General features: G+C 42.7%; 1 protein-coding gene across 1 annotated transcript; it reads left to right on the top strand.

Annotated features, from left to right (window-relative positions):
• The first annotated feature begins 13,667 nt into the window (after positions 1-13,667).
• Positions 13,668-17,529, top strand: LOC147427799 (uncharacterized). Its single transcript, XM_086497206.1, has 3 exons — positions 13,668-17,054; positions 17,148-17,249; positions 17,351-17,529. The coding sequence occupies exons 1-3, from the start codon at positions 16,554-16,556 to the stop codon at positions 17,393-17,395; spliced, it is 648 nt and encodes a 215-aa protein (XP_086353332.1). The 5' UTR covers positions 13,668-16,553; the 3' UTR covers positions 17,396-17,529.
• Positions 17,530-17,731: the final 202 nt, after the last annotated feature.

The raw sequence follows: 17,731 nt of genomic DNA, 5'->3' as shown, positions 1-17,731 counted from the left end.
GAAGCTACCTATTGAATAATGTTACACAATGCAACTCAGCTATACATGTTCTAAGAAGGTTGGGTAAAAAGCATTGCATACTTATTAAAACATTTGTTCAAAAAAATCCTCAAAATCAAAAGCAAAGTAATTATGGGTCTTTTGACTTCCATGTATATTTTTGGACACTATAAGAATCCAACTTAGTCTAGGTTAAATATGCAAAAATGATAACTCAAAAATACATTTGGATTTTAGACATTGCTATATCTTTAAAGATATGAGAGTGAAAGAGCAATGAGCAAAAGTTTATTTTCATTGCAAAATGGGAGTTACATGCTACTATTTGTAGGCATTAGGTACTCTTTTACGGAGAGCATATATCTTATATATAGAGCCATGGGGAGTTCACCACACACATTCAAAGTTTAGGACTGTACTTTGAAAGGATAACACTTTTGCAAAGGACATTTTTGGCACCACAACTTAAAAGGAGCTTGTGTAACTCATGTTCCAAGGTGGCTAAGATTCAATTCGTTTTTTAACCCTCTCTATGAACCTGGTCGCCTTCACCCGCTATGCAGCCCACCTGCCCTATTTGTCGGTAGTGTAAAGTCTCATGATTACGACGGCTCGGGGAGGTCAACTGTTGTTGGGGAAGGTCATGAAAATAGCTCAACATTGTGGCGGGATGGCTGTTCGGTGGCTACGTCTCATCGAAGGCAATTTTTTGCAATTTAATGAGGATCTTGTTGATTTCGAGCGCATAAGAACAAAAAGTTTCGACTTTCTATGTGACGTGACTGAGCTTTAATGGGTTCCTTCTCTCTCTACTTGATCGACTAGCTACCGACTGAAGGGCAAGGCCACGCGACCAGGCCCTATGTTGTCCAAATCTTCATGGACCTCCATGACCGAGCCATGCAAAAGCTTTCTCTAATATTGTAGCAAGAAATGAGTAATAGTATGCAATACAAAAACAAAATGTTGACGTTAACAAATTATATCTCAAAATGTTGACGTTAACAAATTATATCTCAAACTACATAGCAATACCTTGGAGTAATGAAACATGAAACAACTTACTAAATTAAGGAGTCCAAGTCTACCATAACCATGTACATTAGTGGGGACGACATATGAGGGTGACTAGAAGAAAACCCTACTTTGCATCAACTTGACTGAGCAAATAATGGGAGAAAGCCATCATTCCAACATCCACATGTACTGTAGTAAATGTGTGCAAGAGGCTATGAAGTGGCTTCTTTTCCACCAATATAGATGACAAAATGATTGTACATGTAGTGTAGTAAATGTGTGTGAGAGGCTATGAAGTGGCCGCTTTTCCACCAATGTACATTCAAAAAATGAATGTACAAGAAAATAGATTCACAAATAGGAGAATGAAATGCCTTCCAATGTGACACCGTACAAAACTTCTCATTGCTAGAAGAGGTACTCACAATGTGATGGAAATAACTGATAAGTTGTTGCAATTACATGTTTGACATTTAGAAAATGTATTACACATTAACTATGCCCCCCTTGTCCTTGCAATTCTCAAAACCAAGGATCCTCCCCTTCCAATGGTGGTTCCAATTTCTACAATTTTGAACACGGTGGGGGCAAGTAGCAAATGGTTGCATGTATACCCAAGCACGTTCAATGAATCTTACAACACCCACTTACCACATACACTCTTGTGTTGTGGCATATAAGTAATGTGAGATCTTTCTTTTGGGAGTAGAGGCTCCCATGTAATATGAGTGAAGGAAAGTAGAAGGTTGAGCTTGCTTGATGAGACAATGGAGGTGGGTGAAGCTTGAGTTGCACTACAATGGAGGGGGAGAGGTGGACAAAGGGGAGGAGCTTGCTTGGTGTTGCAATGGAAGTATGAGAAAATTAATAGAGGGAGAATGTTGGAGCAAAGAGTGAGTATGCTTGGAATAAAGAGCTTGGTATTGATTTTCTCGAGAGAAGAAACCACATTTTAGCTATAGAATAACTTTGGCAAGACTTTGAAGAGTGAAAACAGATGTTTTGACTTAAAATAAAAATTAAAAAATTAGTGTTTTGGATTTATAGGTCAAAAAATGCTTTCTTGGCTATAAATTAGGTTTGGGGGGTTTTAAAGGAGGGATTGATGGGAATGGGATTGTGCTAGCTAGGGTGGATGAAAGACAAACATTGTGCACACAAGTGAGTGTGTGTAAGTTAGATTGTTACTCAAGCAAATTAAGTTCCAAGATGGATTAACTTGAACTCACAAACACGATCTTGAGTAGTTTGCTAACCATTACAAGCTCACCATAAACAAGAGAGGTGTAATGCAAACATGGATTTGATTCTTTTATTCATGAAATGAGCTTTAAGTAGCTCTTCAGCCTTGCTACATGTGAGATAGTTCCACATTTTCTCTCCTCGACTCATACTCTAGTGAAACTAGGACAAATCTCACACCTTACATGGACAATATGGATTTTTCTCTTCTTTTGAATTCAACTTTTAAGGGTGTTTTAAAATTGGGGCCAAGAGCGGGGAAAGGAAGTAAAGTGGCTCCCTCCATCCCCCCAACTAGCCACCTTGCCTCCCTTCTCCTCACTAGGTAAGAGGCCACTAAAAGGTGTAAGGCTACCTTGTCCCCCTACTTTCTTGAGGGTATAGAGCGTGTCCGCCAACAGGGGAAAGGAAGTAAAGTGGCTCCCTCCATCCCCCCAACTAGCCACGTTGCCTCCCTTCTCCTCACTAGGTAAGAGGTCACTAAAAGGTGTAAGGCTACCTTGTCCCCCTACTTTCTTGAGGGTATAGAGCGTGTCCGCCAACCTTTTTCCATTGGATGACCTTTAATTAACCTTAAGCCCAAAAGGACCAAGAGGGTTCTTATTTTGTCTAGTGTATTCGCTCCCCCTCCACTAACCAAGACTAGGACATATGAGCTCTCAAACTATCAATAAAATCCCTAAATTTTGCATTTCCTCTCGGTCCAAATCATTTTGGGATGTTCACATTGTTCTTTGTCCCTATGATGATTTTATATACTTTTGTCTAAATAATTAGAACGACATACTGGGTCTAAGATGCTTTCTTTAATTAATTTGTTCGCAATATTCGCATGCACCTTAACTGTTAAATGCAACGTCTCGGTTGGATCCGGTGTACGCGCCAGGTCGCCTGCAAGCGAGCTGGCCTCCCCCTCCTGGACGCGGCCCTCTCTCCAAGCAGCTCCTGCAACATCTCCTCCCTGCGCCCCGTCTCCCCCTCCTGCACACGGCCCTCTCCGCAAGGAGCTCCTGCAACATGTCCTCCCTCCGCCCCGTCCTCATGCTCTCGCCCCTACCTCCTCCAACAACCCTGTGGTTAGCACCGTACCGCCTGCGCCTCTTCCTTCCTCCGCTGCCCTGCGCTGCATGTGCCTGCGTTCGAACGAACTGCACCTACCTGCAACAGACACACACTCACACTCCCCGCGCACTCCTACCCTTGCACACCCTACGTGCTCTGCACGACGACAGAGGGATGGAGCAGGAATAGAGGCCTGTCGCCTCGCCACACCCACACACAAACACAAACACACGCTTGCCTACTATTGCCTGCATCCCTGCAGCTGCGTCGTTTCTCTCTTGCTCTCTCCCCTTGTCGGTCTGTTCCTCTGCTCGGGGCGCGCCTCCTGTCCCCCCTCCCACCTGCAGTCACGAGAAAATCGAACACCCTCTGAAGACAAAAAATCGACTGCCCGACGAACAACCTGCCACACGTCATCTGTCTCTCTCCATCTCTCTCTCTACACGTGCCATGCTGATGCTTTTTCTTCCTCCGAGCCATAGCGACATCTCCACAGATTCGCGTTAAAAGTAATGCGTTGAAAATTAGAACGACAAACTTGCACCTTGAAACCTCCCTAGGGCAAAATACCCCCCTTGAGTCTATGAGTGTGGTTAGGTTTCCTAAACTTTTCCTTTATATTGTCATAGAGCAAGTATGTGTCCCCGATCTTGTAAGCAGGACACATTAATGCGAATGTACGAAGATGCTCGCGTTTTTTGTGAAGGGTAAGATTTTGACCTCAAGAGGCACCTCCAAAAATTAGCTCTCTAATGAACACCTTGTATTAAGCTTTGGAATTGATTTGGGCCCTCCCAACCTCAACACTAAAGGGCACGCGGCCATTTAATGAAGCCCAAGCGGTGGGATCCACGACAGTGAAGCTAGGATACGAAGATCGAGATGTACGTAGCCGTAAGATACCGAGGTAAACTAAAACACGAAAAAGTAAACTTGGACAAGCAGGGGCGCCTGTTCAAGTTTATTTATCATTATATGGTTTGCCCATATGTCTACTTCTCCGTCGCGGGCGTAGTGGTTAGTGCATTGGGCTCTCATGGTGGTGGCAAGGGTTCGAATCTCCGTGCCCGCGATGGACGCCCATTTTTTACCACCCTCAATCCTCCTCGAGATCCCCCCTTTCAACTTGCACCGCCGATCCCATCTCTTTCTACCCGTGCCCTTTAGTGATGTGGCCCTCCCAACCTTCTATGTCTCTCGTATAGTTTTATGTCACTTGACCATTGTTTGGTTTGAATGCGTTCTCCAAGTGTTTAGGACCATGTTGGTGTACTTAATTTGGTTTTTGTCTTCTCCATTCATTGAAAAGTGCCTAGAATTGTTTTGGTACAAAGTTGTCCTCTCTTCCTGTCCTTGAGGCTTTCTTCTAAAAATACTATCTTTGGGCTTACTATTTGGTCCTTCCTCATCTTTGAGACACTTACCTGGGTCTTCCTCCTCATATTCATTAACTAATTAGCGAAGAAGATTCGTTCTGGCTCCGTCCCGCAGAAGCAAAAGCTCCCTGGTGGGTGGTTCCCACGCTCGCGAGCATCAAGGAGTTGCCTGCGTGGTCTTCCCTTCAATAGACGCCTAGCCTTATGTTCGATGGCCTGGACGTGTATCCAAGCATTGCCCTGCACAATTGCTGTAATCATTCCTACGCACGCCACTCCGACCATGGCCTCGGATCTCTGCCTACCTACCTAGGACGTTGTAGTCATCCAAAGTAACAAACCTTGTTCTCTGTGCACCTCCAACTCGAGGCTTCCTCCCACCCCATTGCTTGTCCCACACCAAAGCAAAGTCTTGCTTGCATGCCCTGTACCATGCCAGGCTCATCACGAACCTGCGCCCTTGCATCCCGCCTCCCCTAACCCATCCAACTCCTCCTCGTCGCATCGTTCCCTTCCGTGGGCATCCTGGATGAATCAACGCCTCAAATCAGTCTCTGCAGGACAGCGCAGCAACCTGTCTCTCTCATTGGGCTGACAACGAAAACTCCACAATTCCCACTCGACACAAAAATCTCCCATCGCGACATGAGTCAAGGTGGGTTGCCACTGTTCGGGAAAAATGTGTCTCAGCTTAATATCTCAGGCCAAGGGGAAAAGGAGAAAAATAATGTAAATTTCCTCTTCACAAATTCAAGGAAAGTAATTTTATATCCTTGAAAAAATGAATCTTCTCGAGTGCCCTCGCAAAAAATTTCTTCGAAGTTCTAAAAATCCAGAATAATCCAACCAAAATAGATACAAAGGCATTTGAGAGATATTTTTGTAATTTTCTTGAATCAAGTGTCCAAAGATAATATCGTGCGTTGGCTAGAGCGACAACTATCCCTCCTCACCCCAACTCGCACACCCTCCTGTTGGTCGCCTGCATAAAAACCCTCGCCCCAACTCGCACACCCTCCTGTTGGTCGCCTGCATAAAAACCCCAAACAAAAACCCCAAATCAATAAAGGAAAAGTCTCTCTTTTGCTTTTCCCTTTCTCTCAACCCAAGGATCTTTCAATATTCCCATTAATTGAACTTAAAAAGAACGTTTTGGTAACCTACTACTTGGTCCTTTCTCATCTTTATTTGGAGTTTTTTTAGCCCAAGTTGTCACTTGTTTGCATTAGCCTTGTAGTTGCACATAATCAACTTCTTCTTGGCAATTCTTTGTCCTTGTCCACCATACTCCTTTTGTGCTAGTTTCTCCCCCTCTTGAGCCCAAGTGTAGTCCTGACACCATCAGTCTGCACATGCAATTGTAGAGTGTATGGAAGAGAATCAAAAGAGTGCCTATTGAAAGCCTTGAAAGGTGCTAGATTCTATATGCAATTTTGTTTGAGGGATGTGGTGCAAAAAAGAAGTAGAAGGGAGCTTGCCTCTACGGCCATTTGCTGCGCTCCTCTTGGCTTCGAAGACATATTTTTTTTCCTGCATTTGTGGTATGAGGATTAGCTCCTTTTGATAAATGTTACGTTGTTGGATATCCAAGCCATAGTAAGATGGGATCCATAGCAGCTGACAATGATGATTTCAAAGGGAAAGAGGCACTAGTCACTGCACTAATTGGGGAACAAAGACATAATTGATACATACTGGGTCTATTCTCCAAAAAGTTCATTAATTTGCCATGCAGATTCCAATAGATTGGAATCTATTGGAATCTACCAATCCCGAAGATAAAGTGGTCACAGCCTCGTTCACGCGCACCCGTTCCCATTGTTGCCCCGTCCTGTGTCACCTCCAGCTTCCATGGCTCTGCTTGCCGAGCCTAGCTGCAAAACAGGCAGACTGCCTACGTCACAAGTGCCGCAATTTTCTTACACATGCTGTGTTGCCTTCGCTTGCAACCCTCATCGTCTCTCTCTTTCTCTCTCTCTCTCTCTCTCTCTCTTTCAAACTGACCACATCTCCTAAGCATGATAATCGCTTGCTGGATCCCCTCTGTCGTGCTCATCATGGCGCAGACACACACACACACACACACACACTCCTGATTGTGTGCAGAGGAATAAAAAAGGACAAATATTTCAGCTCTTATCGCGTGCTCTCTCTCTCTCTCTCTCTCTCTCTCTCTCTCAGTTCGTACAATGGTAGCCCTCAGTGGCAACACTCTCGCATGCCTCTTCCCAGCATCTGTGCGTAACTGCATCGAGGGCCTTCTATCCCAAGCCTACAAAAAAACTCATCTCGATCTTCTCTCTCTTGTCGCGCTCAGAGCTTGGGCCTGCTACATGTCTCCATTCGGGCTATGGCAGCCCTCAGTGGCAACACTCTCGCATGCCTCTTCCCAGCATCTGTGAGTAACTGCATCGAGCGCCTTCTATCCCAAGCCTAAAAAAAACTCATCTCGATCTTCTCTCTCTTGTCGCGCTCAGAGCTTGGGCCTGCTACATGCTGCGCCAATTGTTGCCCTTGCTTGGATGCCAGTTGTCCTTGCTTTCGTTTCCTTTATGATTTCCCAATCTAAATCGAAAAGGCATCTCCTCAGATTCTCGCTAATTAGAGCTGCTTGCAAAATTTGGTGAACCTTGGAAGGGAAAGGTCATCAACTGAACCTTCCCGTAATGGTGGGCTCACGCATGCAAGCAACTGGCAGAGTACTCTAAAGGTATGTGAAGAAGCCCTTCTTAGCAATAAAGAACTCTATTTGTGATGAATTCTTCCATGACACTAGCTCTCTCTGTCCCTCTCTATCTCACTCTCATCTTGTAAGGGCCTTTGATCAATTCGTAAGAAGAAGAATCGCAAAAAATTGTGTTTCTTAATGAGTACGTTGATTGTTTAATTGAATTTGTTTGAGGAAGAGAAGATGACCACAATATTTTTTGCCTAACGATCCATCTAACTCACATTTTACAATCGATTCAAATCGTATGAAAAAAAGTCCATTGAGACATGCTCCCATGTAGAATCTATCAGAAATGACGGCCAAGCCTCTATGCTCCTCCCTCTAAGTTCCAAAAGCCAAGTTTCATATGTCAATCCTTGAGATGGTAATGAGTTTAAACAAATAAAGGTGAGGGGAAATTACATTTCCAAACCCAACAATGTACATGTAGGAAAAATTATGTTGCAAAGGTGGTGCTCTAATAAGAAGCCTTTTTCTGTGAGAATTCATCACCTCAAACTTCCAAAACCTCCACAAGCTCTCTCTCTCTCTCTCTCTCTCTCTCTCTCTCTCTCTCCATAGTGTTATGGTCTCCTAGAAATCCTATATTTGTGCGAGGTTCGCTCTGCTCCTTGCAGCCTGTAAGGCCACACGACAAGGTGGCTAAGGGTGGTTTTGCAGCATGGCGGGGGGCGTTTGAGTTTTGTTGGATGGGGGTGAGTCGTAGTGGTGAGGGGTCGGGCAGCTCCAACTGCGACGGTGCTTCTTTCCCGTGCCAACACTCTATGTGTTTTTTTCAAATCTTGGGAGCGACCATCCCTCCCACCTCCTCTGGGGGCTTGGATCTCTATCTCTTTTTCCTCCGGTGTCAGCTTGTTTTCTCGGCTATATATGGAGATTCTTGATGGGCATGCGGTGTTCGATGACAGCGGCGCTGTCATGGTGGCTCCTGGTAAGACGTCTTTAGGTAATGGGGACAATGGGCCCCGCCCGTTCGGCATGCTATGGTATGTGTCTCTTGATGTTGGTCTTATGTGGTTGGGGTTGGCTCCCCTTGTTCGCGCTAGTCTCGTGATGATATGGTTTTGTTTTTATCGGTTGGATGTATCTCTTGGTTATGGTGGGTGCCATGGCTCGGCTGAGCATGGGTATTTTTTGGGTTTTTAATTCAATACTCACTCCGATATTGTGAGTTTTGAAAAAAAAAAAAGAAAAAAAAATGCAAAAGGGTGGATCGATAGTTTTCCCTTTGGTCCATCGAGTATGTGTCCCCGATCTTGTAAGCAGGACACATTAATGCGAATGTACGAAGATGCTCGCGTTTTTTGTGAAGGGTAAGGCTCAAAAAACCAATTTGACGTTGCATGGGGGATGTCAGCGCAGGACGCGTGGAACAGAGAGGCAGAGACAAATATTTGCGGCTTGATATTATCGAGCAGTGGAGCCGCAAGTGGCGAGGTGTAAGGGCAGTGAATCGAGCGTTCGCTCAACTTGCAGGCAGGACGTGGTAGGTGTGGAGGGACGTGAGGAGCTGTGGAGGCGAGAGTGCCGCAGCAGGAGCTCGGTGTGTTGGCCTCGCTGCATGCGACGCCATGTGGTGGAACATAGGGGTAGTGGAAGAGTGTGCAGGGGAGAGGGTGGGCGCTGAGGTAGGGCGGTAGTCTGCGCAGGGGAGAGGGTTGACGTTCAGGCAGAGCGGGCACTGCACTACACACGCGCAGACCACCCCACTAAAGGGAGCGCTGATTTGCAGTGCACGAACACCAACCCAGTGAACGCAGTGCTCGAGAACCTGTGTGCTGCGCTCGACTGCACAACCAGGGCATTGCGCGTGGGAAAGGGAGCGACCAGCACTTTTGCTTCTGCCGAAAATTTCGCTGCCGAATATAGGAGGCTAATAAATTAATGGGCGCCTCGTTAGACCCAATATGTACCGAAAATCATTTGCAACCTTGATATTTGAGATCTTTACGACTTGTACATCCTCTCCATGACTTCAAAATTGGATTATGGATTGAGTTGCAACACAGATGACAACCTTTTTTTTTCCACTTTCAAAATCTCCCTAACCTCGTGCACATAAATTGGTCTTGCTTACCCAAATTTGTGTACCCTTTGAAGCCCTTGTTTAATTAGTATTTGCTTTGTTCTAGGTGTTATTGTCTAAGGATGCTCCACTCTAATTGTAGAAGAAGTTTCTGGTTCTGGATTAAGCTCATTAATTTTTTTTTTTGAGGTTGAAATGCTATTTTTGAAACATGTTTGACTTGGATCCTTACAATTTCCTTGGAATCCCATTAGGCCTAAAAGTAGGTGGACACTCCTAAAAGTAGGTGGACACTGGTATCCCCTAGAGATACTCAATGGCAATTGGAAAAGTATTAAACAAACTTTATTGTAGGTCTTTCTAGGGCTAGAAAAATACATTTTTCCTAACCGAAGAAGTAAGGGCAAACTTGAAATTCTGTCGGTTTCTAGGTCAAAAATTTGAATCTTTTGCCGGTATTACACTAAAACTTGTGTAAATTTGCTAGTTTTCTTCAAGGCAAGCTCAAAATCTAATCAAGATTTTATTATTTTAGCCGGTTAAAATACAATGTACCCTGGTTTTTTCCTAACACTGGGTCTTTCTATTACAATTTCAGGGCATGACTTAGTTTGGGGTATTGTTGAAGGTTGATCAAGATGGGTAATTTTATTCCCACTAATCCTACAAATAAAGACACCAAAATTAGTAGGGCTACTTATGGAGCATGTTTACAGGTTTTATGGTTTTTAGAGTAACAAAGTCAATGATTGTGATTGGAAATTTAATAAACACTTTTAAATCGTTGTACAAAAAGGATTGTCAACAAAGTTCAATCTACTTACATGTGATCATCCAAAGATGTATAAACACACATAAAACGTCAATGAAGGGCTAAGGATATACTACTATAGAAGGTGGGAACCAACCCCAAGACATCTAGATGCCTTGCATGGTGCTCGATCTGTGGAATCTTTACCTGGAAGCTATTCAAGTTACCTAGTGGAGTTACCATTGATTATGCTATACTATCGAACTTGCTAACCAATCAAAACCCACTACAAGCACGCATAAATACGATCCATTATCTCACTTGGAGGGGGAGATGCTTGTTACTGTTTGTGTATTTATGTTATCGCAGTCATGCCCTACCAAGGATGGCGTCTTGTGTGTATTCCTCTTAGTTAAGGGACAGAGAACGTGTATTATTTCTTTTGCTCTTGAATTGACCATGCTAGTATGACTTTTTTTTTTTTTTTGGGCAAAACTCACAATATGTGAGTGGGAAAAATATATTACTCAAATAAAAAAAGTACATGAAAAAGTCCTGCTCCACCTCGAGCTAGGGCATCCACCAACCAACAACCAGTACCAAGATCCACAAAATCCCATAAACAAAGACTGATAACCTGGCCAGAATAGGGGAGGCCAACCCCAGAAAAGAAACCACCCAGAGAACACAGAGCCGCATACCAGAGAATATAGCCGATAGGATGGGGTCCAACAATCCCCATCTCCGAAGCCGATCGTTCAGGGTGCCACCATCTCCTAGAGCCCGCCATAGTTAAGGAAATGCCCCGAACCACTAGGAAGAACCACCACATCCACAATATAACATCACACCGCCGACAACATCGGCACATCACCAATTTTAGAAAGACGATCAGACCAAGAAGCAACCTTGGGCCATTGTGGAGGGCCAAGCTCCAACGAGATCCATTGCCAACACAGAGAACATTGACGCACAATCCACGCCATAGAACAACACGCGTATCCCCACCAGTAGAACACACACCCCTCAAAGTCCATCTTCGATCTGCCCCAGGTGAGCGATTTCACCCCACCAAGGGGGCAGGAAGCCGCCCAGCCCTTCAACCAAAAATAGCCTTCTACTAACCCTCTCCACACCACCAAGACATGCTGGAACAACCAAGAGCACCATCCCTGACACTCCCTTGCTCTCGGGCCTCACCATCCCCATTTTTGCAATTTTCGAAATTGCAGACCTTTCGAAACCCTACACAGGGGGTGGATTGTAAATCATCCTCCTTCATAGCTACAAAATTAATTTGCATTTTCTTGCTCGAGTCTCCTAGCTCTTTTTCTTATGCGAGTCTCCAAGCTCTTTCTCTCCTAGCTCTTTTTCTTGTGTGAGTCTCCAAGCTCTTTCTCTGGATTCCACCTATGGTTGAGGCATTTGTGGATCTTTTGTCCCATCCTATTTCTAGCTGTGTGAAGTCGAGTTAACAATTCTTTCATTACTTCTCCATGATATCTCTTAACGTGGCTACCATTGATATAGTTGGAATGGGATATTGAGTTGAGGTTTGGAGCAAACTTTAGAGGGAGCTTTTTGGATATTGCTAGACTTACACCAGGTCTAGTGAAAAAGCTCGCTCCAAACAAGTTTCAAGAAAAGCCATCTCAAATAGCTCTCTATCTTCTAATTGAACATCTCAATCTCGCTCTTTCTCTCTAGAAGTCTATACCAGCATCAAAAACAACTTTCTTCTTTACTGAATTCTCTCTCTCTCTCTCTCTCACACACACACACACACACACACACACACACACACACACACACACACACACACACACACACACACACACACACAAAGACATGTGTTCTTTCACTGGACAAAAAAGCTTGGATGATAGTTATTTCGGGATCCCTTCATCTACATCTCTATTATGCCGCCCATTACATGATCACACAAATAGCTATCACAGTAAGCATGTGTTTGGACGCTCAGCTAAAGGTAGGATACGAGTCGCCAAGGCTACCCCATACTCCCGAGTGCGGGGAGTATTGTTAAAATATCCTCTTAGTGGATGGCCATAACTACGATACAAAAAAATCTTATGAGGAGGTAGGAACTGGGCTAGCAGGTATAACAAATCTGAAAAACCTTGCTTTATTGAATGTTCTATGTAATAATACTGTGGCCCTACGCCCATAGCCTCAGTAACCATCGCCAATCGGATATTGTTTCTGAAATGCTCACGACCCCAAAGTGTCACATGCGTCACTCGGTCCTTATATGTCCACCACTTACTATTTGGGAAACAGTTGTTCCTAACTGCAGAAATAGATGATGTTCATAATGGAGTAATGTTGCTCTCCGAGTAGATTCACTTGACAGATAAAGATGTGCAGTTGCTATGGAAAAAACCTATTGTTGATTGTATGCCATAATATGTTAGATACACAGGGTGAGCAAATTAGCTGGAGTTGCTTACTCCGGAAAAGTTACTCTGGACTCGGTTTATGTAAAAATATCACTTATCTTTTATAGACCCACTTTACGACTCCTAGACCAAATTGGAAATAATAAAGATTACCCAAAATTGTTTAAAAGATCAGCACTTGAATATTTTATCCTAGTGGATAGCTGTATGGCATGAGCTTACTGTAGGGTTTGGGAAAATTTATGTAAGCTGCTATGTATGTTCATCCAAGGCTAGATACAATAACTCGGACCAGGTATCGACTATGGGAATAGATTGTTATTTGTTTCCATGGTTATGTGGTGGACAGTATGACCTGTCCTTGCATTTAACTTAAAACTATCTTTACATTGTACATAAAAAAGCTTTGTAGCGGGTTTAGTATTCTTTGCATTAATTTTTCGTGCCTCCTGCTGCACGCTACCGCCTATACTGTGGTGTGGGTCTGCTGCCGAATAGGGTAGCGGATGTTGCACGATAGTTCCTGTAACCTCCGGATCTTGGGCTGGGGGTAATCCCTGAGGATATGCCCTTATTGGCAACCTCGATTGTAGGTGACATGTCCAAATCGGTGTCGCGTCTTCTGCAGCTGGGCATCAACAAGTATAAAGGACTCACAAGGTGAGTACTCATACTCACTTCGCAGCATGCTCTGTTATCACCTCTGTGTGTGTGTGTGTGTTCTAAACTGTGTGAGTAAATATCTGCTGATTGCGGTGAGCTCAACATGCCGAAAAAATCTGAGAAGGTGATTGTGGAGGCTTCTTCGGCTCCTAATTATAGGTTAACAAAAATTTATTTTGTTCTTGAATCTGTTGAAAGATTTTATGAGCCGGAATATGTGGCTTTGCTAAAAGTAGCTTGGTTTTTTTTGTAAAATGAAATGGTTGAAAAAAGACAATTATTAATCTGTCCTTTTATGAAAGAACCAGGTTTAAAAAGATGGTCTAATTCTGGTTTATGGGAAGGATTGAAAGTAGCTCATATAGCTAGGAATCACCAAGATTTTTTGAGTCTCCATGACTAATGATGCTGGTTTTCCCCGTGAAATATGCGATGTGTCCGGGTTATGTAAACGGTTTTTTGGTTGAGATAATATCTGTCCCTATTTGTAAAAATCTGCCAAGTTTCGAGTGTATTTTAAATGGCTGTACTGAATATTGGATTGCATGGTGTCTGATGGGAAAGGGTATGTCTATGATGTTTTTTTTAGCTTCTCAATAGAAGGTAAGCACTTTTGAATTGGATACTTCAGGGCTCTGAATATAGCCGGAATTTCACATTAAAAAAAAAAAAACTCAATACAGTGAACTGTATTGTTCGCTTACCTTGGTTATAAGTTATAATATAAGTGAGTTGAAGTACTCTAGGTAAGTTGACAGGTCTTAGACTGATTTGTTTTTTAGTGCAGATGCCTATTTTACCGAATCGGCTAAAAGTTATTTAGAATTTGCTGAATATTGGCTTCGGATGGGTAGCCCTATCTTCGGATATTCTGTAGGAATAGAGTGGCATCACATACTGGATTGTGGTTGTAAATTGCTGGTTTGAAATTTACTCAGCCTTTTTTACCATAGCACATCACATGCTGGGAAGATTAGTGAAAGTTTCTAGTGACTTATCACTGATTCAGAGTAGTGAAGGATTTCTACTGGCCATTAGTGGTTTGACCCTCGGTTATTCAATAAAATATGCTTACCATCATCAGCTAGCTTTTTATTCTCACTCGAATTTTTATGATCTGGTCTTTACCTACCATCGGGTAGTTTTTATAACAAAAAGCTTCTAATGGGTTGGTTTAAAAGGTTCTTTATACTATGAGGAATGTCATAATTTTTTCCTTTAGTTAATCCTGGCTGGATACTTTTACGTTATCGGATGATGTTTGAGCTGGCTCTAAAGGACTGAGTCGTCTCGGGTAGTTTTGGTATACAGTTTGTTGCTGGATTAGGGCAACAGTATGTCAGTCATGACATAATAACATAGTTATTCTTTGATATAGGAAGTAAATATAACTAACCAAAAAAAGGGGGTGGCTCTGTTTTTGTAAAGTGTTGAATACTTAGAATTATTTTTTGGGATATCTCAGCCTGTTTATAAAATGGTTCTTAGTTTCTAAAAGAACAAAATACAAGTTAAGAACTGTGTTTTTTTTTATGGTGACATGGATAACAATTGGGATGCCCAGCATCACCTGCATACAGTCACGTGCTAACGAATTGTTTTCTTGTGGATATGGGTATAGGTGAGAGCTACCGTCCTTGATTAAAACATTCTGTACTTAACATATGGAGGATCTCTTAACGTGAAGCAAAATTTCCCAGACTTTGGGTTTGCGGTTTCTAGAGCTATATTCTGTTATCTTCATTACCTTGTACAAAATTTATTTTCAACTGCAAATAAATTATTGTACAAATCCATTGTCTGTGAACAATTAGTGTTCGTTTGCGTGTATATATATAGATTTAGAACTGCTATACACACAATAACCGCAAAAGAGAGATTTACTTGGTTGTTGATCTCTCTCAGACAATGACTCTAGAAATAATCGCCTATTATAGTATAATTTATTATACTCTAGTAGGCTGGGGTGCTATCACACAGTCTCAGTGGTTCTTTTTAACCTCACTGGTGAAAGGTTGCTAGCACAACCATTCCACTCTATATTCATTAATCTCGTTCTCACTTTACTTTAAATACTATCATTTCACAAGCTATTACTTCTGTTTACCAGGTTTTGGGAAAGCTCACTGCAAGAATTAAAGTCTGCTCTAACCCAAAAAAAAGGGCTCTGATTTGGAGAAGTTACGACTTGCTAAAGAAATAGAAAAGACCTTCCCTAATATCTCGCTTAGGATCAGGCCTTATCTACATAGGGCTGTAAAATTCAAAAATATGTAACTCTATGTATTGGATCTTTAGATCTACACAACTCCTCCAAAACTACGGAAATCTAACTATTGTTAATTTTGTAGATTGTTTCCCTTTCCCAAGGGCTCACTCTTCCTGTGGAACCCCTTTCCCTTGCTTCTCTTCTTGTACTGAAATGTATACAAGATAGAGAAGCCTCTGCCTTAATTTTCGATGCTTCGAAGGAGTCTAGTTTGTCTCTTGTCCAGCTTATTTGTTTTGACTTTTGGGTAACAGTACTAGCTCTCCTGGTTAAGAATAAATCTGATGGTATCAACCTTCTTATGGAATTCACTTGTAATCTGGCCGGTCTTTCCAAAGCCCATACTCAGGACCTAGAATCATTCTCTTCCAAAGGCTCTGAACTATCCAATCTTCTTAGAAAATTTTGCGGGCTTAGTCCCATCTTTGTTACGGCTCCCTCTACTCTTATAGTCCCGCCACCGAATAGCCTCTTTTGCAGAGATGCAATTGCTTTAGAAGCTGTAAAAGAATTTCAAAAGGACCTATGTTCACTCAGTGAAGTTTCGCTTTTGGATATGGTACGGAAAGTCTCTAGGGCCTTTCCTTTTTTACCATCACAACAAATTGAGGTAGAATCCTTGGGGGTAGAGTCACAGGCTGTGGATGTTCCCAAATAAAGGATTTCTTGCACCCATTTCTATGGACACCTGGGTCTTTCTTGCCAATCTAGCCCCTGCTACTATTGAAGAATGCAAACTTAAAGTTCTTAAAGGGATCCAACTCTTGGACAAAGGAGATCTGATTAAAGCTCCATTCAATATGAGTTTCCTTGATGATAAAAAATGTAGTTCGAATACATGTTTATATGCAAGAACCAAAGGAGTGATGACCTTTAGTAAAAGTAATGTTGATTACTACACTGAGACAGTGTGGAATGTGTTCAGGCCTTACCTTAAGTGTGCTTGCAGATTCTTAGACCCCAAAGCTGCTTGCGAGTCAAGCATCATGTGGTTTGACCATGCTAATTGGTACGCCCTCAACAATGTGTCATCGGCCAGAGGGCTTGCCTTACTCCGTCGACTTCAGCGGCGGCATCATCATCGATGATGACGGCAAGGAGGTGATCTCGCGCATGCGTGGTCTTTGCTCTCAGTTGTTTAGACACTACATACTAAACAAATGGAGTGAAGTATCAAGTGATTTAAAAGACAGAGTCATCGGCATACTTCATGATGAGTTTCCCGTTCCAACACGGGATCAGCGCTTCAATGAATACCTGATGAAGATTCTAATGCGCGAATACTGCAAACACAAGCGTTCCGAAGTGCAAAAAGCAATCAAGCATGGGTGGAACAGGCCAGATTGGCTGGCCAAAGAAGATTGGAAGAAGGCGAAGAAAGCAGCGCGCGAGAATCCCGACAAGTGGAAGCAACAAAAGGATGCAGCCAGAGCGCGAGTAGAGGCAGGGAGCTCGTACCACTTGGGGAGCGGTGGATGGGCATCATTTGAGGCCGATTTTGTAAGTGTTTTCGCATTGCTCTTTATGTTCGATAGTTTAGGGTTTATGAGTTTTTTAATTCTAACATAATGAAATCTTTGTATGTTTTGACAGTGGTCGATGACAGGACGTGATCCCACACCGTACGAGCGCGAGTACGCAGGCAGGAAGGGCTTAAACGCCTTGATGGACATTCTCAGTTCTCGAGGTGGCATGGTTAGTATTAGGGTTTACTCTTTTCTATTTTTTGTATTGTTTTATAAATGTCGTTATATGTTTATACTTACTGAAAGCTGTCTTATTGTCTTTTTTTGCAGAATCTGACAGATACGCCGCTTGGACGCGATGAGACATCTGACTAGACGATGTCAGTTTAGCCGTAGCTAGATAGCATTAGTTTAGGGTTTCTCATAGCTTATGTATCATGAGACGGATTTTATACGTCTTTTTGAACCATGTATATTATTACGTTTGTCACCGCAGTTCATTTTGCCAATCAATTCTTTATGCCTATGATGTTGTACAATTGTCATTATTACATTTGCCAATCAATTCATTTTGCCTATGATGTGTCCAATTGTCAATTTTACGCTTGTCAATTTTGCAAACAATGCGTCTTGTGGGTGACTATTTTGGGTCTATTATCTACCCTTGCACTTTTTTTAAAAAGTGAATCAAGTACAATATGGTTGATGGGT

The sequence above is a fragment of the Adiantum capillus-veneris genome, chromosome 23 (genome assembly GCF_014529385.1).
Source record: "Adiantum capillus-veneris isolate H3 chromosome 23, ASM1452938v2, whole genome shotgun sequence".
In the NCBI taxonomy this organism is placed as follows: domain Eukaryota; kingdom Viridiplantae; phylum Streptophyta; class Polypodiopsida; order Polypodiales; family Pteridaceae; genus Adiantum; species Adiantum capillus-veneris.
This window is presented reverse-complemented; position numbering and strand designations above follow the sequence as displayed.